General features: G+C 38.8%; 1 protein-coding gene across 5 annotated transcripts in view; it reads left to right on the forward strand.

Moving 5' to 3' along the window:
- The first annotated feature begins 289 nt into the window (after window positions 1–289).
- The window catches only part of DLD (dihydrolipoamide dehydrogenase), a 51,497-nt gene continuing 27,704 nt past the window's right edge, over window positions 290–24,082 (forward strand). For all 5 annotated transcript variants that reach the window (XR_014297222.1, XR_014297223.1, XM_082662154.1 and 2 more), the window contains exons 1-8: window positions 290–409; window positions 1,889–1,967; window positions 9,235–9,314; window positions 9,801–9,869; window positions 10,447–10,516; window positions 12,010–12,110; window positions 12,412–12,555; window positions 13,235–13,336. Coding sequence is in view for 3 of the 5 variants with exons in the window: in XM_082662154.1 (XP_082518280.1) it covers window positions 371–409; window positions 1,889–1,967; window positions 9,235–9,314; window positions 9,801–9,869; window positions 10,447–10,516; window positions 12,010–12,110; window positions 12,412–12,555; window positions 13,235–13,336 (684 nt within the window). In the remaining 2 variants the exon portion in view is untranslated. The remainder of the gene's footprint in view (window positions 410–1,888; window positions 1,968–9,234; window positions 9,315–9,800; window positions 9,870–10,446; window positions 10,517–12,009; window positions 12,111–12,411; window positions 12,556–13,234; window positions 13,337–24,082) is intronic.

The following is a 24,082-nucleotide window of genomic DNA, read 5'->3' on the forward strand; positions in this document are numbered from 1 at the left end:
AGCATCAAGAACTGGTGAAACTTTACTTTTTGTAGTGTGCTTTAAGCAAACGATAGCTTTACGATAGCAAACGCCTTTCAAGTATTCTATAAGATCACATTGCAACTCCGGACACTTTCATTCCCCTAGAACGGCCACTCATTCCCCTAGAACGGCCACTCATTCCCCGCTGCCCCAAAGCACTCAGCTCCTTACGACACTGTACGACGCCGAGCCTGTCTGGTCCGCACGGCGCGGGCCAATCGCGCGGCGCCCGACCGATGACGTAGGCCGCGCTCGTGCATGCGCAGCGCGGGGAGACCTTGGCGAGGCGGCGGCGACGCTTAGTGGAGGTGAAAGCTTTTGGCGGAAAGGAAAGTCCAGCGGCAAGATGCAGAGCTGGAGTCGTGTGTACTGTTCTTTGGCTAAGGTGAGGGCCGACTGGGTGGGGTCGTGCTGAGCCCGAGGCACAGAGAGGTCCGGTGACGGGGTCCGGGACGCGGCCTAAGTGGTGGGGGTGGGAGACGCCGGCGGCCAGGCCGGGACCAGCTGAGGCTCCACCCCTGAACCGGCTCAGACCGGGCAGCGGTTCGGAGGCAGAGGCCTGGGCGGTGGAGAGGCCCCGCCGGTTGTATGACGGCCAGCAGTCACACACAGTTCCCTCCCAAGCCTGGGCCGTGGGGCCTGGCGGTCGCACGTAGGCCTTGCCCCCTTGGCGGAGGAAGTATGAGTCTACCTTGCCCCATATGGTCGACTCTTTTTCATAACTTTTGCTCATCCTCGGCCCGGCCCTGAGTGGCCTTTCTGTAGTGGACAGGTAACCTTGGGCCACCGCTTGAAAGACCCAGACCGAGTCAGCCCTAACACGTAGCCCTAGGAATTCCCTTCAGTGTTTGCAGTTTTAAGCTAGTGTGCATTGACTTCCCTCTTAGAAGCTCGTATTTTTAATTGTAACAGGTTATTCTCAGGAAAGCTTTCCTTTTTCATTTATGTACCGAATACAGCCAAAGTGTATATATGTGGGATCGTGCCTGGTTACAATATTGATGCAGACCTTAAAAGTAATACAGTAGTCAGACTCCTTTGTTTCAAAGATGAGTAGCTTATGTTTTCCGAAGTTAATGTAACATGCTAGGAGTTGTACTTTTAGTGAAAGGCAGAGCTGGGACTAAAACTCAGGACTGATATTTATTCTGCTGTTCTTTGGACCACTGTCCTGACCTCAGGTGCAAGAATTGCCTTGAAATAGACAACGTTACTAGCTCAGTGTAGGTTTTGTCACTGCTTCCCATTTGCCTTCTGTGATAGGAGCTATTTGCTTTGTTCCTTTGTGTCTCACTGTTCTTAGGAAATAGTAGCCATCCACATTTAGAGGTTGTTGTGGAGATTATGATGCAGTTTGTAAAACCGTAGTAGTTCTTGAATATGAGTACATTACTTGGTGCATTTTTCTAAGGTATTTTGTCTCATTTTCTATTCCTGTTGGACGGTTCAGGTACATCTTCATAGGTTGTACATGGATCACGTGTAAAAGGATTGCATAATGAAATTATCCAAGTACTTAAGCTAGAACTTTGAACGCTTTAGTTATGACATTAAAATGATCCCTGGCACCAAAAGTTAGCCATGTTTCCTGAAAATTTAATAAAACTTAACACCATTGAGTAACATGTTTTAGTTAGGTTAAATGTGAAATGGGATGTTGACTGTTCATAATGAAAAGTGTGGTAAGCTGACTGTTTTTACAGAAGAGGAGAAATTGATGTGTAACCTCTGTGGCAATGGAAGATACATTAATAATCATTGCTTGATACATTTGCCTTAACTCATTGTTTTCAAGGACGTTCAGGAGTTCTATATTTTGAAATTATACTTTACATAATAGGAACATTTCTTTTCTTTGTTTCAGAGAGGCCATTTCAATCGAATATCTCATGGTCTGCAAGGAGTTTCTGCAGTGCCACTGAGAACTTATGCAGATCAACCAAGTAAGTACTTAGTAAAACAGGTTTTCCTTATATTAAGTCATATTTCCTTTGTGTTTAAATGTAAAAGCAAGTGAATGGTAGAGTAACTAATAATAAAGTAATCGGTCATAGAATTCATTTGTTCATATGTTTATTCACTTAAATGTTTATTGAGCATCTAGTGTGTTCTGGGTGGTGAATGAGGCAAAGCCCTACTGTTATGGAACTTATAGTCTGGGGGTAAAAGACAAACAGTACACAAGTAACAGGGAAATATTTGGGGAGGTCTTTGAAAACGAAAGCTGGTAATTGGGAGGTAAGGAGGCTATTTTAGATAGGGCGTCAGGGCTTTTCTGTGTAAGGGCCTGAATAAAGTGAGGGAGTGAGAAGTTTATTTCAGGCAGAGGGAAACAGCAGTGAGAAGGGTCTGAGGTGAGAATTCAGTTGTGAGGTTTAAGGAATTGCAAGAAGGCTGGTGTGGGTAGAGCAGAGACCCATAGAGTATAAAATCAGAGAGTTAGGCAGGGATCAGATATGGAGGGTTTTATAAGGCCCGCCAGGATTTTACTCCCAAGTGTGAGAGGAAACCACTGAAGGGTGTTGGGCAGAGGAGCGATTTTATATGTTTACACTTAAAAAGTTAGGCACTTCCACTGCAGGGAGCATGGGTTTTGATCCCTGGTAGGGGAACTAAGATCCTGCCTGCTGTGCTGTGTGGTCAAAAAAAACCCCAAAAAACTTAATTCTGTCCACTGGGTAAGATTGAGTGTGTTAGTCGCTTAACACTGTTTAGAATTGTGAGAAATCTTTTTCCATGCTGAATGAAAATCTTGGTGGGCTTATCAAAAGCACGTTTTAAAGACTAGAAGAATGTACCCTGAAAGGAAGCTATGGACTATGAATACTTTTTTCTTTATACTTTTCTATATTTTTGAAGTTTCTGTAAAGGATATGTATTTTATCTTTTAAAGTATTTAAAACAGGGAGTTAATGGGTTTATAGTAAGATACTTTGGCCTCCCATTACCAAGACTGTGGAGTATTTGAAATTGTCTGTTTTTTTTTTTTTTTGCGGTACGCGGGCCTCTCACTGTTGTGACCTCTCCCGTTGCGGAGCACAGGCTCCGGACGCGCAGGCTCAGTGGCCATGGCTCACGGGCGCAGCCACTCCGCGGCATGTGGGATCTTCCCGGACCGGGGCACGAACCCGTGTCCCCTGCATCGGCAGGCAGACTCTCAACCACTGCGCCACCAGGGAAGCCCCTCTTTGTCTCTTTTGTTAAATGGGGTTATTACTTATTCTTCTCAGCTCAGCAGGAGAAATATTAGATTTTCTCTTCCAGAGCATGCAAGTAAGGACTTTTCATGGTTCATTCTGCACCTTTGGTATTACATATTCAAGGAGGATTTATTCAGTACCTTCTATTTGCCAGGCAGTCCCTGGGCAGGAACTTAGATTGTAATGTTACGGGGATAACTGAGCACTCATGAATCCAATAATTTAGTGATCCCTTGACATCGAGTAAATTATAAATCCCTTAGTACCCATGTAGATTCCGTGCATAAAGTCTTTGGTTGCATGAAGTAAGAAGTGTTTTATGTACATACTTATATTTGTCTGAGGTGTTTATTTAATGTCTGTACTTTGCTCAAGAGTGCACACTTCATTAGGGCAAGGACTGATTTGTGACTGTTCGGCACCAAAAATGGTACAGTAGGTACTCAGTGCATGTTTACTGAATAAACTCTGGGGCCATGTCTGTTTTAGTTATGCTCCATCACAAGCATCCAGTGTGATGCCTGGTACACAGTGAGTACCCAGCAGCAACAGTGATATTAACTGATGCATTGAGGGCTTACTCTGTCTCAGGCACAGTCTTTAATCCTTGTGGCTCTCCTACCAGGTGTGTGCTGCTATTTTCCCCATTTAGTGAATGCAGGAGCTGAGTCGAGAGAGCTTAGCTAGGAAATGACAGAGCTGGGAAAATTCTTCTGACTCTAGAGCTTACGCTCTTTATCCTTGTTTTGTTTGGCTTGCCTCGTTACATGAGTATTGCTTGACCAACTTGAGGAGTTCAAGCGTATTATGATACAGTCCCTGTTACAGCATCTGGGAGGTGTTTGAATATGAACCAAATTCATCAAGATTTGAAAAGTATTGTGTGTTGTTGTTGATATGACCTGTTTCGTGACAGGAATAGACTTACAGCCCTTCATCAGTCACATTTGCTACGTTAATTTATTCATTCGTTATTTCAACAGATATGGAGTATCTGCTGTGTGCTAGTTATTGGACTAGTTGCTGGGATACAACAGTGAACAGGACAGACAAGATGCAGCTGTATAGTTTACAGTCCACTGGGGAATATAAACATTCAACAAATAATTGTGATAAGGACTCCACTGAGTCCCAGTGCTCCCAACTGAGCATTGGGAGTTATGATATCTGTATATGGATCAGGAATGGCCACAGTTATTTTCTAAGGAAATGATGATATCTGAAAAGGGTTGGGGTGGGAGTGGGTATGGGAGGAGGTGTTCCAGGCAGAAAGACGTGTATGTGGGAATATTTCGATGCGAGAAGGAGCATAGTGCATTTGAGGAGCCCGAAAAGGACCAGTGTGGCTGAAATGTGTTGACGGTTGACTTCTCCAGGTTACAGAAGACCCTAACTCTTTATTTTAAGGGCAATTGGAGGTCATTGAAGTGTTTTAAGCAGGGACATGATATAATCAGAGTTGTTTTTAAAGCTCGTTTTGGTTGCAGATCAGAGTTTTTATTGTAATAACTTTTTCTCTCGTTAGACTGTAAGAACCAGGGCTCTGTCGTTCATTGGTAGCCCAAGAGCTTAGAATTGTGTCTGTAATGTGAAATACTTGCTGTCAGTATTTATTTCTAGGTAGGTGGGCCAGAATGTATGTGGGTGGACCAGCCCAATTCTGTGCGTGTAAGGTACCAGTAATTCATTATTGCTGAAGCTTAAACTGCATGATATTGGTTGATAAGCAGAATGTGGTGGAAGATGAGGCTGGAGAAATAGCTATCTAAGAGATTTAGATGTGTATATAGGAACTTGGATTTTATCTACCAAGAGGCAGAGAAACCAACGAGGAGCAAGAGAATAAAGTCCTAGTTGGGTTTTGGCAGGAGGTAACATCGTGGTAGCTGAGGAGGGTGGGGATGGGGACTGGAGGCTGCAGGACCAAAATTGGGAGGAGGATCTGAGAAGGGAAGAAACGTGTTGAGTGCCCAGTGTGCACCTGGCATTCTCCCAGGATCTTGACATACCTTATCTCTCACCTCTCTACCCGGGATGTAGATATTACTGTCACTGTTATGCCTATGTTGCATCGAAGCGCAGAGAGATTAAATAATTTTCCCAAGAATTGAAGAGATGGTAGAGCTCATATTTGAACTCAGGTTTGTTTAACTTCAAATCCTTTCTTCTTTTACTGTGTTTCTCTTTCGTTATGGACTAGAGGGTTGTAGGTTTATCATCAGAAAGTAAAAGTATTAGAATTCAAGAATTTCTTTGAAGCTGAACTGTTTAGGGTGATCACAGGTAGAGGATGTGACTATGGAAATAGACTGAAGATTAAGGCTATTGATTATTTTATTGTAGTTTTTGTTTTGTTTTTTGGGTGTGGTTTTTTTTTTTTTTTGGCTGCACCACGCAACATGTGGGATCTTAGTTCTCCGACCAGGGATTGAACCAGTGCCCCCTGCAGTGGAAGTGCAGAGTCTTAACCACTGGACCGCCAGGGAAGTCCCAGGCTATTGATGATTTTAAAACAGACCCCCCCACCCCTCATCAACAAAACAACAAATAAACATTACAACAAGTAGCTCTTATACTCATTTAGTGAAATTGGTAATTAATAATTACTGCCTTATATTTCTTTTCCTATTCTTTTTTTTGTTTGTTTTAAAAATAATCTTGATTTATCTACATTTTGATATGTGCCTATTTCCCCTAACTATAACATAAAGTTTTTGAAGGTAGTGATGATTTCCTCATAGGGTAGGCATTCATGAAATTTGATTTCATTCTGATAATGAAGAGCTTCGTGTCATTTTAGTTGGAGTTCCTGATTGACCTGGAGATTATGGGATCATCTGAGTGTTTGAGAGGCATAATGGTGTAGGAGCATAGGCTTCAGAATCTAAAGAATATGGCTTGAATCCTGGCTGGATCAGTTACTAATTGTGCAACCTTATATAGGTTGTTTCGTTACCCTCAAGCCTTATTTTCTCCCTGTTAAATGGCAATAATAACTGTGTAACAGATATGTGCCGAGGCTTAAATAAGACAACAGGAAGCATTTAACTCACTGCCTGGCATGTAAATTATCCAAGTGGCAGATAATATTGCCGACTGACTTCCTAAAACATGTGTTGTAATTTGTTGATGATTACAGTTGGTTTGTAACTGGACACCTTTATTTCAGTGGTAGCCTTGATAATGTGGTATCCTTAGTTTCCTCATAATGATATAATAAGTAACATTTGTAGAGTAACTTGTAGAGCAGTTCTTCCTGCTTTTTCTTCCGGTTCATTTCATGGCTTTGACTAATTAAGTCAGTCACCTCTTATTGTACCCCAGTATTTCTTGAAGTATCAACCCGATAGCTTTCTCCTGGCATTTTACTGCCACCTGAAATGAAGATTGCTATCCAGCTGTCTTTTGCCATTTTGGCTTAGTCATCGTTCTCTTATGCTATCAATTTGTATATCCTTTTCAGTTTTTCTTTTTCACTTTTAAAGGCTGATGCTAGTTTTGTAAAATTATATATTAAGTGTTCCCTAAATTAATGTATTTGGTTTAACTACTTTTCTATACCCTGATTTTTAAAACTACTTTAAAATTGAGAAATGCTTCTTGACAAGGAGATGGTGAGTCAGAATCAGGTATTGTAAACTGTTACTTACAAGCAGCCTTTGGTAAAGGTGAAAGCTAGCTGGTTTGTTTTTCCAGTATTTTATTATGAAAAATTTCAAACATTTAGAAAAGTTGCAAGAATTTTACAGTGAATACCCATGGATTCTTCACATTTTACTATACTTACATTATCACATATCTGTTCATCCATATACGTATCCATTCATTCTTCTTACTTTTCTGATGCGTTTCAAGGTAAATTGCAGACATTGGTGTACTTCCCCTAAATAATAGCTTATTTTTGAACCTTTGCATTGGATCATACCCTTCTATACTTCCAGTTGACAAATCTTCAGATGATGACTTCCTTTTCCCTTCATCTTTGTGCTTCCTAGCACTTTAGTGGGATTCTGATGGAATGGTGCACTTAGTATCTTCAGTGCAAGGCGAACTATTTCTTGGTATTTTCTACGGTTTTTAAAAAGACCTAAGATGACACAGTAAATTGGGAAATAAAATGCAAGTATTTTGGCTTTTTTTGTGTTTAATCAACAAACATGTATATTATAACCAAAAAAATGTTTAAAAAATCAGCAAAGAAACATGTTTTGGAGCTTGTATTTAGATTACTGTGAAATTAAAAATTAGGACCCAAACTAAGGGATATTGTTTAGGTCCTGATTTGGTTCAAGATTTGAAAATAGAAATACATTTTATTATATACTTAATTCTGAACGTGAATGAGTGAACCAAGCATTGTGGCCAAAAAGCATAAATGGATCAGTAGAAATTGAAGCAATACTTTTATCATGTATTGGACCAGCTATATTTTTTTCATGTATTGAGTAATCCTAATTATCATCTGACATAACCAAGGAGAATCAGTACTATGATTTATTCAGTAGGACGATCCTTAGATTTTGTGGATAACTGGGTTGGCTAACTTGTTAGTTGTCGTCCAACATAGAGGTTATTTGATTCTGTTCAGGCCAGCAAAGGTCTTTTGAATGATACTACACTCCCATCCCCTAGGAGGTGTGGGTTTTGTGGGGGAGGGATGATGATAAATTAAAATTGCTGTCTTTGTAGGTCAGAATATAGTTACTATACAGTGAATACTTACTATGTACGTTCCAGGTACTATGCTAAGCTATTTGCATACATTATTTATTCTGTATTACAGCCCTATGAGGTAGATTTTCTTGTACTGTTTATTTTGCAGATGAGTAAACTGAGGCTGAAGCAGGTTAAATTACTCATCTAAGGTCAGATAGCTAGTTATTATAAAGCTTGATTATTGCCCTTGGGGATGGGTGAAACGGAGGAATGGAGTAGTTTGAATAATGGAAATACCACTGGAAGGAGAGACAGAAAACTTAATTTTGTCTCTGCCACACGATTGCTAGATGACCTTGGGCAAGTTAATTGACCTCTCTGAACCTAGTGTTTTTTATCTGTGATATATCGGATATATGCCATCCTCATCTTCCTCCTAGGAAGTTCTGGGAAAAACATGATAATATATGTGAAAGTGTGTTAAAAACTGCTAAATGCTAGGTTGCAATGACAGTTGGGGGGGTGGAGAAGGGAGACTGTCTCTAACTCTTAACAGTTATTGTTGATTTATTTGATGTTGGATTGAGGAGAATGGGAATAATTGGACTTAATTTTACATTTGTATCATAATTATTATATTCCTCAGGCTGCTGATCAAAGTTAATTTTCAGTTTCTTATCTTTATATGATAAATGTCCAGAATAGTTCATTGAGTTCTGTTTAGCCTATTATCTTAAACTATACAAAATGTATCGTTATTCAAATAAAGTTCAAAACGTATTTGCCATGCATTATAGGGAAGCAGAGTTTTCCCCTTGATATCTTAGAAGTTAAGTACCTGAAAAGGATATAATCAGTCTTAAATTTATTGAGAGAACTAAAGTATTATAGAAAATTATCTTATTTAATCCAAACATCAATCGTTTAAGACAGTGTTATTGTTCCTATATGACAGAAAAATGAGGTCACTTAGTCACACAACTAATAAGTGACAGGAGCTGAGATTTGAAGCCAGCTATGTCAGAATCCAAAGCTCAGGCTCTTTCCTTCATACAGATGTGGTAGTAAATGCCTGTCTGTTATGAAACTATGGAATTTAACAAGGTCAGTGGGTACAAAACTCAGTTATATTTTTGTATGCTGTAATGAATAAATAGAAAACAAAATTTAAAAATCTGTGCCATTTTCAGTTATGTCAAAGAACATCAGGTACCTAGGAATGAATAGTACTGTGTAGAAAATGCTGATTATTTGTACTTTCTTGGAGGTATAAAATGTAAGATTTTTTTTAATGTACTGTTTTTGGTCAATATTAAGCAATTTATTGTTTTGTATCAATTTGCTTTTATTGTAGTTGATGCTGATGTAACAGTGATAGGTTCTGGTCCTGGAGGATATGTTGCTGCTATTAAAGCTGCCCAGTTAGGCTTCAAGGTAAGGTTTAGGCTCAGACTACGTGTTGATTCCTTTTCATTTGGCAAGAGTTGATCACATTCACAAAGTACTTTGCAGGTAATTAATAATGGTAAATACTTTCTTAATTCTATAAATTATATTTAGGCCTGAGACTAATGAAGAGAGAGAGTTTATTCGATTGTAGTATTTTCATGAAATGCAAAGTGAAGTCATTATTTTTCCCCTCCCCCCAATACTTTTTTGTTTTGGCTTCTAATCACACTTTGGAAGATATAGTAATAGAGCCAAAAACATGTATTTGGTTGTTAAACAAAAATATCTTTTAGAATAATTTGCTTTTGGGTTAGTATTATTCAAATAATAAATTATAAAGGAGTCTATTTCATTCTCACAAACACAGCTTCAGTAGCATGTTTTGTAGAAGAATTAAGACAGATACATTTGGAATTTTAGTGAACCGAAACATTGCAGGTTATGTGCAGTAAATGTTTTCTTTGGTTGTAGGCCGTCTGCGTTGAGAAAAATGAGACACTCGGTGGAACATGCTTGAACGTTGGTTGTATTCCTTCTAAGGTGAGCATATGTTTTGTGCAGTGCAGAAATTTTTTCATTAGCCACCAGCTAGAAGGATATATTGAGATTAGAATATTAAACTAATACAGTTATTAAAAAATAAACCAGGGATGATAAAAACACGTTTTTCCCTTGTTAAAACTTAAGAGTACTGTCATGAGTCTGCCATACGTTCCTGAAATACCTTCCTTGTCTCAGAATGCCTAGCCTTTGAGCTAGGCTCTGATGACAGATTCTGATGTTCCACCTTTTTTCTTTTTAGCTTTCCTTTACAGTGAAACAGATAATAGGTAGTAAATTCTTCTTTTAGGCCCTTTATATATGAAAATATGACTGCTTTTTTAACCTGCCTTTCTGAAGTGTGTATTTAATTCATTGCTTTTAAAGAAAGTAGTTTTTTTCATTCTTGTTTGTTGAACGTTTAAGTCGTTATTGTTTGTCTTAGATTAATTATGTAAGAACAGAAACTGAATTGGTGTAGTCCTATATGCTATTTCACGTAGAGAATGTCATTTTGTAAGTGGTTTTTGATTATATATAGTTTGTGAAATTTGATAATTGAATCTATTTCCTTTAGGCTTTATTGAATAACTCTCATTATTACCATATGGCCCACGGAAAAGATTTTGCATCTAGAGGAATTGAAAGTATGTATACCTTTCATATTTAGCAATATTATCACTTAACTTGACTCTTCTGGCTTAACTTGACTTGTGTCTCATGAGTGTGTAATATATGTTCAGTGAGGGAAGAGTAAGAAAAAGATCTTAATGTGAGAAGATTTAAGAAAGAAGGCTTAAATTCATATTCCTACTATGACATCTTGTGTTCCTTTGCTAACGTGTGTGTGTGTGTGTGTGTGTGTGTGTGAGAGAGAGAGAGAGGGAGGGAGGGAGGGAGGGAGAGAGGAGTCAGTTTTTATTTCCCTGAAACCTAGAGATCATTGGGAGGTGCTGGATTCCTGAGTGCCATGGGCAAATAATGGTGAAGGAAGCAAAGTCTCCTTAAGTTGTTGGTAGTGGAAAGAGATGCAGGGAGAGGGGGAAGGATGCAGCATAGTGGAAAAGAAGGACATTTCATAACGTTTTAATTTGTTATGTCATATCTCCTGCCATTCTTTTTGGACTGTTTTCATTTCATCCTTCTTCTCCAGTTATTGTTGTTTACAGATATATATAATATATAGATATAGATATAGAAATATATAGAGATATAGATATATCTTCCTTCTAGGAGGGGCCAAAACACACCTTGGTTGAAGGGGGAGTGTGTTAATTGATTTTCCTTCATTTATTTCTTTGTAGCGGTAGGTTTCTGAAAGATTGGGCTGTAGTGTAGGCAGGCAGGAAGGTATAGGAGTGAGGTATATACATTAAAGCAAATATATTAAGCTAGATGAAAAGTAAAATCAAAACTCACTTTCTGTACCCACAAAGGAAAGAAGAGACAGGGTTAGTCAAAGACGTGCATTGTAGGTAAAGCTTCAGGTTCTAGCTCTGTGACTTTAGGTAAATCAAATCTCTCAGGGCCTCTCTTTCCTCATCTTTAAGATAATGTGTTGGTTGCATGAGCTGATTTCTGAGGTATTACATGTAATGTTCTGTTGAGTTTGAGTTTCTTTATCTTCTGAGTTGCTTCAGAGTTTTCTTCTGAATTAAATGAGTGAGTAAAATCTAGTTTATTAAATTCTTTTATATTAAGCTTCTGTATTTGAAGTTTTCAAATGTGTATTTTTAGTAGTTTCATGAAATTTACCCTTTTGTTTGCAATTTCCAGTGATGTTTTACTTTGTCATTTTTATCAATACTTAAATTTAAATCTCTTCCAGATTTATAGTTATCATAAGGTCTTTGGAGAATATATTGTCATAATGGGTATAATGTTTTATTTTGGACTTGGTTTTTCCTGAAGATGGACTCTTTACAGTGTGTAATAGGTTCTGTTATTGTGATAGGATGCTGTTTGCCTTTTGCCAGCTACGATTATTGTATCAGTTATTAGATTAAATATTTTTAATACTGCCTTTTATACAGTTCTGTAAGTATTAGGCTGCAGTTTTTTAGACCTTGATTAGTGAAAAATATCACACATTGCTCCAGGAATTTAGCTATGGACTAAAGATTTATTTAACAAATTACAGTGTCTGAAGTTCGCTTGAATTTAGAGAAGATGATGGAGCAGAAGAGTAATGCAGTAAAAGCTTTAACGGGTGGAATTGCCCACTTATTCAAACAGAATAAGGTCAGTGTGTTTAATGTTCAAATTTTTGCTTTATTTTATATACACCTTAACATTGCTTTATGCTCACAGTGATGTTATTAGAACTTGGCTGCTGGAGAATATTTAATTTAAAACAGTATGTTAACCTGAAATAGATTTCCCTGATACATATAACAAAACGTTTGCTGTTCCATACGTAGCATTACTAAGTAGGGAAGTATTTTGTATTGGATAAATTATTTAATAGTTTTTTCTTATTAATCATATTTACTCCAAAAAATTACTTTAAACTTTGTGAATTTATAAACATTATTTTATAAAGGTTGCTCATGTAAATGGATATGGAAAGATAACTGGGAAAAATCAGGTCACCGCTACGAAAGCCGATGGCAGCACTCAAGTTATTGATACAAAGAACATTCTTATAGCCACAGGTTCAGAAGTCACTCCTTTTCCTGGAATTACGGTATTTACATGTTTTACAACTGTCACAACCTTCCTACAGAAATATGTTTTATAAACGACTTTATGCTCTTTATGAACTTTGAATGACGGGTCTCTGACTGAAGTACTATATGTTGACAGTCATTCAGCTTTGGAAAATTGCCTGTCTTTATTCTCCAGTGATCGTGACCAGAAATAGAACACTGTATATTAAGATATATTTCAATTCAATATGAAGTTGAAATTGACCATTTTGTTTTGAAATGCTGAATGATAAATTTTTAAGTGAGCATTTTTTTTAAGTGAGCATTTTTTTTTTTTTTTTTTTTTTTTGCGTTACACGGGCCTCTCACTGTCGTGGCCTCTCCCACTGCAGAGCACAGGCTCCGGACGCACAGGCTCAGCGGCCATGGCTCACGGGCCCAGCCGCTCCGTGGCATGTGGGATCTTCCCGGATCGGGGCACGAACCCGTGTCCCCTGCCTCGGCAGGCGGACTCTCAACCACTGCGCCACCAGGGAAGCCCTTAAGTGAGCATTTTTAATGGGTTTTGTTAAAATTGAGTCTATGGATAAAAGTTGTAAGTAGCTCAAAGCAAATAAATGACTTAGTATTTTTAGTGATTATACTGAGTGAGATCACAGTTTATAATCAGTAGGTTTTTCCAAATAATTTTGATTGTATCTTTTTTTAAAATTACAGATTGATGAAGATACAGTAGTGTCATCTACAGGTGCTTTGTCTTTAAAAAAAGTTCCAGAAAAGATGGTTGTCATTGGTGCAGGAGTAATAGGTGTAGAATTGGTGAGTGATGTTTATTTATTTATTTATTTTTTACATCTTTATTGGAGTATAATAGCTTTACAATGGTGTGTTAGTTTCTGCTTTATTACAAAGTGAATCAGTTATACATATACATATGTTCCCATATGTCTTCCCTCTTGCGTCTCCCTCCCACCCTCCCTATCCCACCCCTCCAGGCGGTCACAAAGCACCGAGCTGATCTCCCTGTGCTATGCGGCTGCTTCCCACTAGCTATCTACCTTACGTTTGGTAGTGTATATATGTCCATGCCTCTCTCTCGCTTTGTCACAGCTTACCCTTCCCGCTTCCCATATCCTCAAGTCCATTCTCTAGTAGGTCTGTGTCTTTATTCCTGTCTTACCCCTAGGTTCTTCATGACTTTTTTTTTTCTTAAATTCCATATATATGTGTTAGCATACGGTATTTGTCTTTCTCTTTCTGACTTACTTCACTCCGTATGACAGACTCTAGGTCTATCCACCTCAGTACAAATAGCTCAATATTGTTTCTTTTTATGGCTGAGTAATACTCCATTGTATATATGGCCACATCTTTATCCATTCATCCGTTGATAGACACTTAGGTTGTTTCCATCTCCGGGCTATTGTAAATAGAGCTGCAATGAACATTTTGGTACATGACTCTTTTTGAATTATGGTTTTCTCAGGGTATATGCCCAGTAGCGGGATTGCTGGGTCATATGGTAGTTCTATTTGTAGTTTTTTAAGGAACCTCCATACTGTTCTCCATAGTGGCTGTACCAATTCACATTCCCACCAGCAGTGCAAGAGTGTTCCCTTTTCTCCACACCCTCTCCAGCATTTATTGTTTCTAGATTTTTTGATGATGGCCATTCTGACTGGTGTGAGATGATATTTCATTGTAGTTTTGATTTGCATTACTCTAATGATTAATGATGTTGAGCATTCTTTCATCTGTTTGTTGGCAGTCTGTATATCTTCTTTGGAGAAATGTCTATTTAGGTCTTCTGCCCAGTTGGATTGGGTTGTTTTTTTTTTGTTACTGAGGTGAGTGATGTTTTTTTCTGCCCCTTATTTCTTGGAGTTGGACAGGACTTAGTGGTGCTGTGTTTGATTCTTTGTATAACATCACAGGTAGATCAGCATGGAGGGTTTTTTTTTGTTTCTTTTTTAAATATTTATGTACGTCCATTAGTTTTTTATTTTTGTAATTTTTTTAGAAAAATTTTTGGCTGCTTTGGGTCTTCATAGTTGCATGCGGGCTTTCTCTAGATGTGGCAAGCAGGGGCTACTCTGGCAGTGCGCAGGCTTCTCATTACGGTGGCTTCTCTTCTTGCGGAGCACGGGCTCTAGGTGCGCGGGCTTCAGTAGTTGCGGCACGCGAGCTCAGTAGTTGTGGCTCACTGGCTCTAGAGCGCAGGCTCAGTAGTTGTGGTGCATGGACTTAGTTGCTCCCCGGCATGTGGGATCTTCCCGGACCAGGGATCAAACCCGTGTTCCCTGCATTGTCAGGAGGATTCTTAACCACTGCACCACCAAGGAAGTCCCAGCATGGAGTTTTGCTTAGACACTTATCTAGTAGTAAAGAATTTTCAAGGCAACCTATTTAAGTAATCATTAGTCATTAGGACATTCTCTTTTGTTTTGAAATCTGCTTCCCTGTATCTTTCACATTTCCTATTCCCTAGAACTGGACTAATTTTAAAAAATCTACCAGCCCTTCAGGTATTTAAATCTGCCAGCCCTTCGACCCTTCAGCAGACAGCTCTCATTCTTAGTGAATTACATTTCAGATAAAGACATGACTTATGTGACCTGACTCTTCCCTCCTCCTCCATCCTCATCTCGATCCCTCTTAACTCAGGTTTTAGAAATGTCAGACTACTTGAAGTTCTCTGAATACTGTGCTGTCTCCTACCTTTTCGCTGCCTGGTTCTCCCTTCTTGTCCATCTGGCAGATTTCATGTTTGTCCAGTGACCTCTATGTATTTCAGGAGTCCTTTCCCAGGGCCGTTTTACCTTGTAATCGCCAAGAATGGCTCTACTTCTGAAATCACAAATCCAGACATTTTATTCTCTAACCATAAGCTCCTTTCCTCTTATTAAGTTATTCCTCAGGTAGACAGGTTCTGTAACTTAATCAAGTTTTCTAGTCCCTAGATCCCTCTTATGATTTTGCTCTCTGCCTTTTATCCCGTCTTGACTGCTTTCCCGAGCAGGTTAGATTCTATAATGTGTCTTTTGTCTTTCCACAGAATATTCTCTTTCCTCTTACCTCAGTTACACAAGGACTCATAAATATGTGCAGCCTAATCCTTTCTCCTTGCCTCTGAATTTTTATATCTGAATACTTACCAGCATCTCTGTAGGTCTCACAGGCACTCAGTTCAGTAAGTGCCTCTTAACCTTTCTCTCCCTCTTTCACTCCCCAAAATAAAACAAAGCCTGTTTCTTTTCTAACATTTCCTATTTCTGAGTGGTACTGCCATCTATGTGGAGGCCTAAAGAAGTTTGGAAACTATATGTGACCTCTCCCATGCTTTTGTGTCGCATATTGAGTCAGTCCCTGCATTGTAATGTGATACTACCTGTTAGGTGGCTCATGAATATATCCTCTTATTTTTTTTTTTTTTTTTTTTTGTGGTACGCGGGCCTCTCACTGTTGTGGCCTCTCCCGTTGTGGAGCACAGGCTCCGGATGCGCAGGCTCAGCGGCCATGGCTCATGGGCCCAGCCGCTCTGTGGCATGTGGGATCTTCCCGGACGAGGGCACGAACCCGTGTTCCCTGCATCGGCAGGTGCACTCTCAACCACTGTGCCACCAGGGAAGCCCCTCTTCTTTTCATGTATCTACTTAGATCCCAGTTCATGCCAAGATCATGTCTTACCCTGGGTTTCTCTTCTTTAACTTTTTCTAATCTGTTTTCCCCAGAGTGGCTGAAGTGATTTTTCTCTAACACAAATGTAATTATGTCTCTTCCCTGCTGAAAACGCCTCAATGACTCATTATAGCTGTTAGGATAAGTACAAACTCTTAAATATTGGTTGGTGCTGGCTCAAATCTCCAGCCTCATTTCTAACCACTTTCCCTCTCAAACTATGTTCAAGGTATAGTGAAATATCAGTTCCTGAACAAGCTGCATTCTTTATCTGTAGGTAGACCTCCCTTCTGTTTGGAACATTTCATCCCTCTACGAGTTACTGCACTTTCTGAGCCCTTCCCTGCCTACCTAGATGGCCTTAGGTACTCTTGCTGAGTGTTCCATTGCAGCCTATACTTCTTGTTCTAGCATTTATCTTGCTTTCTTGATGTTACTTGTTCACTTGTCTCTCTTTCATTAAATCATAAACTCCATGAGGGTAGAGATGCTGGCTGTTTCATTTACTGTGTGTCTTTAGGATCTAGCATAGTGGCTGATCTGTAATAAGTACTCATGTATTAGCTTTTATTATTGCTCTATAAACATTTGTTGATATAATAAATACCTTTCAAATGTCACCTTAGAAGTTACGTTTTTAGTGGAGACTTCTGTTTAAGAAAGCTCAGGTCTTTCCTTCTTCGAGTCTTCAGTATAATGTGTCTGCATCTTTGCATCATCTACTAATAATAGTATATTGAATCTATTTGTTTATGTCTGTCTTTTTTATAGGACCATAAGCTCCTTAAAGGCAGAGATTGAGTTTTATTCATATTTAAATCTCCATTGCTTTTCTTTTTTTGTTGTTGTTTTTTGTTTTGTTTTGTTTTCTTGTCTGCACCACACCGCATGCAGGATCTTAGTTCCCCGACCAGGGATTGATCCCGTGCCCCCTAGAGTGGAAGCACGGAGTCTTAACCACTGGACCACCATGGAAGTCCCTGATACTACAGTCTTTAACCAGTTATAAACATAACTGAATACCTTGCTGATACCAAAATATGCTACATTAACCAGCCCAGAAAAACTTTTAGAAAATAAAGTGTGGGTTGTTTAAATGACCTGTTTGAAACACTTGTGGTAGTGTCTAATGATTGTCAAAGCAGCTGTTTAAAAATCTCTTCTAGTATTTAGCAGAGATTGACCTCTGCTCCACATTTCAGAGTCTATTCTTTTTTCTTTTATTTTTTAACTTTTTATTTTATATTGGAGTATAGTTGATTAACAATGTTGTGTTAGTTTCAGGTGTACAGCATAGTGATTAAGTTATATGTATATATGTATTTATTCTTTTTCAAATTTTTCTCCATTTAGGTTGTTATTATATTGATATATATTGATCAGAGTTCCCTGTGCTATACAGTAGGTCCTTATTGGTTATCCATTTTAAATATACTAGTATGTACATATCAATCCCAAATTTCCTAACTTCATTTGTATATTTCTTTTTTCGACCTCACATATAAGCGATATCATATGATATTTGTCTTTCTCTGTCTGACTTCATTCAGTATGACAATCTCTAGGTCCATCCATGTTGCTGCAAATTGCATTATTTCATTCTTTTTATTGGCTGAGTAATAACACCTTTGTATATATGTACCACATGTTCTTTATCCATTCATCTGTCAGTGGACATTTAGGTTGCTTCCATGTCTTGGCTATTGTAAACAGTGCTGCAGTGAACATTGGGGTGCACGTATTCTTTTGGACCATGTTTTTCTCTGGATATATGCCCAGGAATGGGATTGCAGGATCATATGGTAGCTTTATTTTCAGTTTTTTAAGGAACCTCCATACTGTTCTCCACAGTGGCTATACCAATTTACATTCCCACCAACAGTGTAGGAGGGGTCCCTTCTCTACACGCCCTCTCCAGCATTTATTGTTTGTGGATTTTTTGATGATAGTCATTTTGACTGGTTTAAGGTGATATCTCATTGTAGTTTTTTTTTTAAGACTTTTTTTTTTTTTGATTTGGACCATTTAAAAATCTTTATTGAATTTGTTACAGTATTGCTTCTGTTTTATGTTTTGGTTTTTTTGGCTGCGAGGAGTGTGGGATCTTAGCTCCCCCACCAGGGATTGAACCTGTACCTCCTGCATTGGACTGCCAGGGAAGTCCTCTCATTGTAGTTTTGATTTGCATTTCTCTAATAATTAGCGATGTTGAGCATCTTTTCATGTGCCTCTTGGCCTTCTGTATATCTTCTTTGGAGAAATGTCTGTTTAGGTCTTCTGTCCATTTTTTGATTGGGTTGTTTGTTTTTATGATATTAAGCCCTATGAGCTGTTTGTAAAGTTTGGAGACTAACCTCTTGTCGGTTGCATCATTTGTAAATATTTTCTCCCATTCTGTGGGTTGCCTTTTCATTTTGTTTGTGGTTTCCTTTGCTGTGCAAAAGCTTTTGAGTTTAATTAGGTCCCATTTGTTTTTGTTTTTATTTCAATTAGTCTGGGAGATGGATTGAGAAAGATATGACTGTGATTTATGTCAGGGAGTGTTCTGCCTATGTTTTCCTCTAAAAGTTTTATGGTGTTCAGTCTTATATTTAGGTCTTTAATCCATTTTGAGTTTATTTTCGTGTATGGTGTTAGAGTATTTTAATTTCATTTTTTTTTTACATGTAGTTGTCCAGTTTTCCCAGCACCATTTATTGAAGAGACTGTCTTTCCTCCATCGTATAGTCTTGCCTCCTTTATTGTAGATTAATTGACCATAGGTGCATGGATTTATTTCTGGGCTTTCTATCCTGTTCCATTAATCTGTATGTCTGTTTTTGTGCCAGTACCATACTGTTTTGATAACTATAGCTTTGTAGTATAGTCTGAAGTCAGGGAGCCTGATTCCTCCAGCTCCATTTTTCTTTCTCAAGATTGCTTTGGCTATTTGGGGTCTTCTGTTTCTCCATACAAACTTTAAGATTTTTTGTTCTAGTTCTGTGAACAGTGCCGTTGGTACTTTGTTAGGGATTGCATTGAATCTGTAGATTGCCTTTGGTAGGATAGTCATTTTGACAATATTGATTCTATCCAAGAACATGGTATATCTCTCCATCTGTTGTGTTGTCTTCGATTTCTTTCATCAGTGTAGTATAGTTTTCAGAGTACAGGTGTTTTATCTCCTTAGGTAGGTTTATTCCTAGGTATTTTATTCTTTTTGCTGTGATGGTAAATGGGATTGTTTCTTTAATTTCTCTCTCTGATCTTTTGTTGTTAGTGTATAGAAATGCAACAGATTTCTGTGTATTAATTTTGTAACCTGCAACTTTACCGAATTCATGATTATGGGCTCTAGTAGTTTTCTGGTACAGTCTTCAGTATTTTCTATGTATAGTATCATGTCATCTGCAGACAGTGACAGTTTAACTTCTTCTTTTCCAGTTTGGATTCCTTTTATTTCTTTTTTTTTTTTCTTTGATTGCTGTAGCTAAGACTTCCAAAACTATGTTGAATAAAAGTGGTGAGAGTGGACATCCTTGTTTTGTTGAGTATGATGTTAGCTGTACGTTTGTCATATATAGCCTTTATTATGTTGAGGTATGTTCCCTCTATGCCCACTCTCTGTAGAGTTTTTATCATAAATGGGTGTTGAATTTTGTCAAAAGCTTTTTCTCCATCTATTGAGATGATCACATGGTTTTTATTTCTCAGTTTGTTGATGTGGTGTATCACACTGATTGATTTGTGGATACTGAAAAATCCTTGCATCCCTGGGATAAATCCCCCTTGATTGTGGTGTATGATCCTTTTAATGTATCATTGGATTCAGATTTGCTAGTATTTTGTTGAGGATTTTTGCATCTATGTTCATCAGTGATATTGGCCTGTAATTTTCTTTTTTTGTGGTATCTTTGTCTGGTTTTGGTATAAGGGTCATCACCCTCATAGAATGAGTTTCAGAGTTTTCCTTCCTCTGCAGTTTTTTGGAACAGTTTCAGAAGTGTAGGTGTCACCTCTTCTCTAAATGTTTGATAGAATTTGTCTGTGAAGCCATCTGGTCCTGGATGTTTGTTTTTGGGTAGTTTTTAAGTCACAGTTTCAATTTCGGTGCTTGTGATTGGTCTGTTCATATTTTCTATTTCTTCCTGGTTCAGTCTTGGGAGATTGTACCTTTTGAAGAATTTGTCCATTTCTTCCACGTTGTCCATTTTACTGGCATATAGTTGCTTGTAGTAGTGTCTTATGATCCTTTGTATTTCTGTGGTATCAGTTGTAACTTCTCCAGTTTCATTTCAAATTTTATTGATTTGAGTCCTCTCCCTTTTTTTTCTTGACAAGTCTGGCTAAAGGTTTATCAGTTTTACCTTTTCAAAGAACCAGCTTTTAGTTTCATTGATCTTTGCTGTTGTCTCTGTTTCATTCATTTCTGCTCTGATCTTTATTTCTTTCCTTCTACTAACTTTAGCTTTTGTTTGTTCTTTCTCTAGTTGCTTTAGGTGTAAAGTTAGGTTGTTAGGGATTTTTCTTACTTCCTGCGGTAAGATTGTATTGCTGTAAACTTCTGTCTTAGAACTGCTTTTGCTGCATCCCATAGGTTTTGGATTGTTGTGCTTTTGTTTTCATTTGTCTCTAGGTTTTGTTGTTATTTTGTTTTGTTTTGTTTTTGCCAAGCCGGGCGGCATGTGAGATCCTAGTTTCCTGACCAGGGATCCATCCATTGGTTGTTCAGTAGCATATTGTTTACCCTCCATGTGTTTGTGTTTTTTAGCTTTTTTCTTGTAGTTGATTTCTAATCTCATAGTGATGTGGTTGGAAAAGATGCTTGGTATGATTTCAGTTTTCTTAAATTTACCGAGGCTCATTTTGTGACCCAGCACATGGTCAGTTCTGGAGGATATTCCACGTGCCCTTGAGAAGAATGTGTATTCTGCTGCTTTTGCTTTTTTTTTTTTTTTAATAAATTTATTTATTTTTGGCTGTGTTAGATCTTCGTTGCTGCACATGGGCTTTCTCTAGTTGTGGCGAGTGGGGGCTACTCTTTGTTGCGGTGCACAGGCTTCTCATTGAGGTGGCTTCTCTTTATTGCGGAGCACGGGCTCTAGGCGCGCGGGCTTTGTAGTTGTGGCTCGCGGGCTTAGTTGCTCCGCGGCATGTGGGATCTTCCCGGACCAGGGCTTAAACCCATGTTCCCTGCATTGGCAGGTGATTCTCAACCACTGCACCACCAGGGAAGTCCCCTATTCTGCTGCTTTTGGATAGAATGCTCTCTAATTATCAATTAAGTCCATCCGGTCTAATGTGTCATTTAAGGCCTGTGTTTCTTTGCTGATTTTCTGTCTGGATGATCTGTCCATTATGAAAATGGGGTGTTAAAAGTCCTCCACTATTATTGTGTTAGTGTCGATTTCTCCCTTTATGGCTGTTAGTATTTGCTTTATGTATTGAGGTGCACCTATGTTAGGTGCATATATATTTACAATTGTTATATCTTTTTCTTGGACTGATCCCTTGATCATTATGTAGTGTCCTTCTTTGTCTCTTAAAACAGTCTTTATTTTAAGGTCTATTTTGTCTGATACAAGTATTGCTACCCCAGCTTTCTTTTGATTTCCATTTGTGTGGAATACCTTTTTCCATCCCCTCACTTTCAGTCTGTATGTGTCCCTAGGTCTGAAGTGGGTCTCTTATAAACAGCATATACACAGGTCTTGTTTTTGTATCCATTCAGCAAGCCTGTGTCTTTTGGTTGGAGCATTTAATCCATTTACGTTTAAGGTAATTACCAGTATGTATGTTCCTATTGCCATTTTCTTAATTGTTTTGGCTTTGTTTTTCTAGGTGTTTTTTCTTCCCTTTCTCTTTTGTTTTCTTCTCTTGTGGTTTGATGACCATCTTTAGTGTTGTGTTTGGGTTGCTTTTTCTCTTTTGTGTTTGTACGTATTGTAGGTTTTGGGTTTGCTCTGCCCATAAGATTTTGATATAGCTGTCTATATATGTATAAGGTTGTTTTAAGTTACTGGTCTCTTTCTTGCCTAGAGAAGTTCCTTTAGGATTTTTTGGTAAGCTGGTCTGGTTTTGCTGAGTTCTAGCTTTTGTTTGTCTGTAAAGCTTTTGATTTCTCCATCAAATCTGAATGAGAGCCTTGCTGGGTAGAGTATTCTTGGTTGTAGGTTCTTCCCTACCATCACTTTAAATATATCGTGTGACTTTATTCTGGCCTGCAGAGTTTCTGCTGAGAAATCAGCTGATAACCTTATGGGAGTTCCCTTGTATTTGTCATTTTTCCCTTGTTGCTTTTAATATTTTTTCTTTGTGTTTAATTTTTGTCAGTTTGATTACTGTGTGTCTTGGCGTGTTCCTCCTTCAGTTTATTCTGCCTGGGACTCCCTGCGCTTCCTGGACTTGGGTGACTGTTTCCTTTCCCATGTTAGGGAAGTTTTCAGCTATTATCTCTTCAAATATTTTCTCAGGTCCTTTCCGTCTCTCTTCTCCTTTTGGGACCCCTATAATGCGAATGTTGGTGCGTTTAATGATGTCCCAGAGGTCTCTTAGACTGTTTTCATCTTTTCATTCTTTTTTATTTATTCTGTTCACACTGTGATTTCCACCATTCTGTCTTCCATGTCAGTTATCCGTTCTTCTGCCTCACTTATTCTGCTTTTGATTCCTTTTAGTGTATTTTTCATTTCAGTTATTGTTCATCTGTTTGTTCTTTAGTTTTCTAGGTCTTTGTTAAACATTTCTTGAATCTTCTTGATCCTTGCCTCCATTCTTTTTCTGAGATCTTAGATCGTCTTCACTATCATTATTCTGAATTATTTTTCTGGTAGGTTGGCTATCTCCACTTCTCTTCGTTGTTCTTCTGGGATTTCATCTTTTTCCTTCATCTGGGACAAATTCCTCTGCCATCTCCTTTTGACTGACTGTCTGTGATTGCAGTTTCCATTCCATAGGGTGCAGTATTGTGGTTCTTGTTTCTGTTGGCTGCCCTCTGGTGGATGAGGCTGTCTAAGAGGCTGGCAGGCTTCCTGATGGGTGGGGATGTGTTCCCGTCCTGTTGGTTATTTGGCCTGAGGTGACCCAGCACTGAAGCCTACAGGATGTTTGGTGGGGCTGATGGCTGCCTCCGGGAGGGCTCGTGCCGATGGGTACTCCCCAGAACTGTTGCTGCCAGTGTCCTTGTCCCTGCAGTGAGCCACAGCCACCCCCTGCCTCTGCAGGTGACCCTCCAATACTAGCAGGAAGGTCTGGCCCAGTCTCTTATGGAGTCACTGCTTTTTTCCCCTTGGTCCTGGTGTGCATGAGATTTTGTGTGTGCCCTCCAGGAGTGGAGTTTCTCTTTTCCCCAGTTCTGTGGAAGTCCTGTGATCAAACCCCACTGGCCCTCAAAGCCAGATTCTCAGGGGACGAGTCCTCCCGCTCCCAGACTCCCAGGCTGGGAAGCCTGTCATGGGGCTCAGAACTTTCACTCCTGTGGGAGAACTTCTGTGGTATGATTGTTTTCCAGTTGTGGGTCACCCACCAGTGGGTATGGGATTTGATTTTATCTCGATTGTGCCCCTCCTACTGTCTTGTGGCTTCTTCGTCTTTTGATGTAGGGTATCCTTTTTGGTAGGTTCCAGCATTTTTTAGTTGATGGTCATTCAGCAATTAGTTGTGATTTTGGTGTTTCCATAAGAAGGGGGTGATCTCACGTCCTTCTACTCCACCATCTTGAGCTAATCTCCAGAATCTATTCTTCTTTAGAATCTATTCTTTTCCACCTTTGGCTGTACTCTTATGCTAATTAAGTTCCCAGAGTTTACAGATGGACTGTCTCTGCTATCCAAACTCTGTGATCTAATTTGTTTGATTAGGGAGTTAATTCATCCAAAATCATTTGTTGTTGTCTTGGGCTTCACTTCT

The sequence above is a fragment of the Grampus griseus genome, assembly GCF_964374135.1.
Source record: "Grampus griseus genome assembly, chromosome: 9".
NCBI classification, from domain to species: Eukaryota; Metazoa; Chordata; class Mammalia; order Artiodactyla; family Delphinidae; genus Grampus; species Grampus griseus.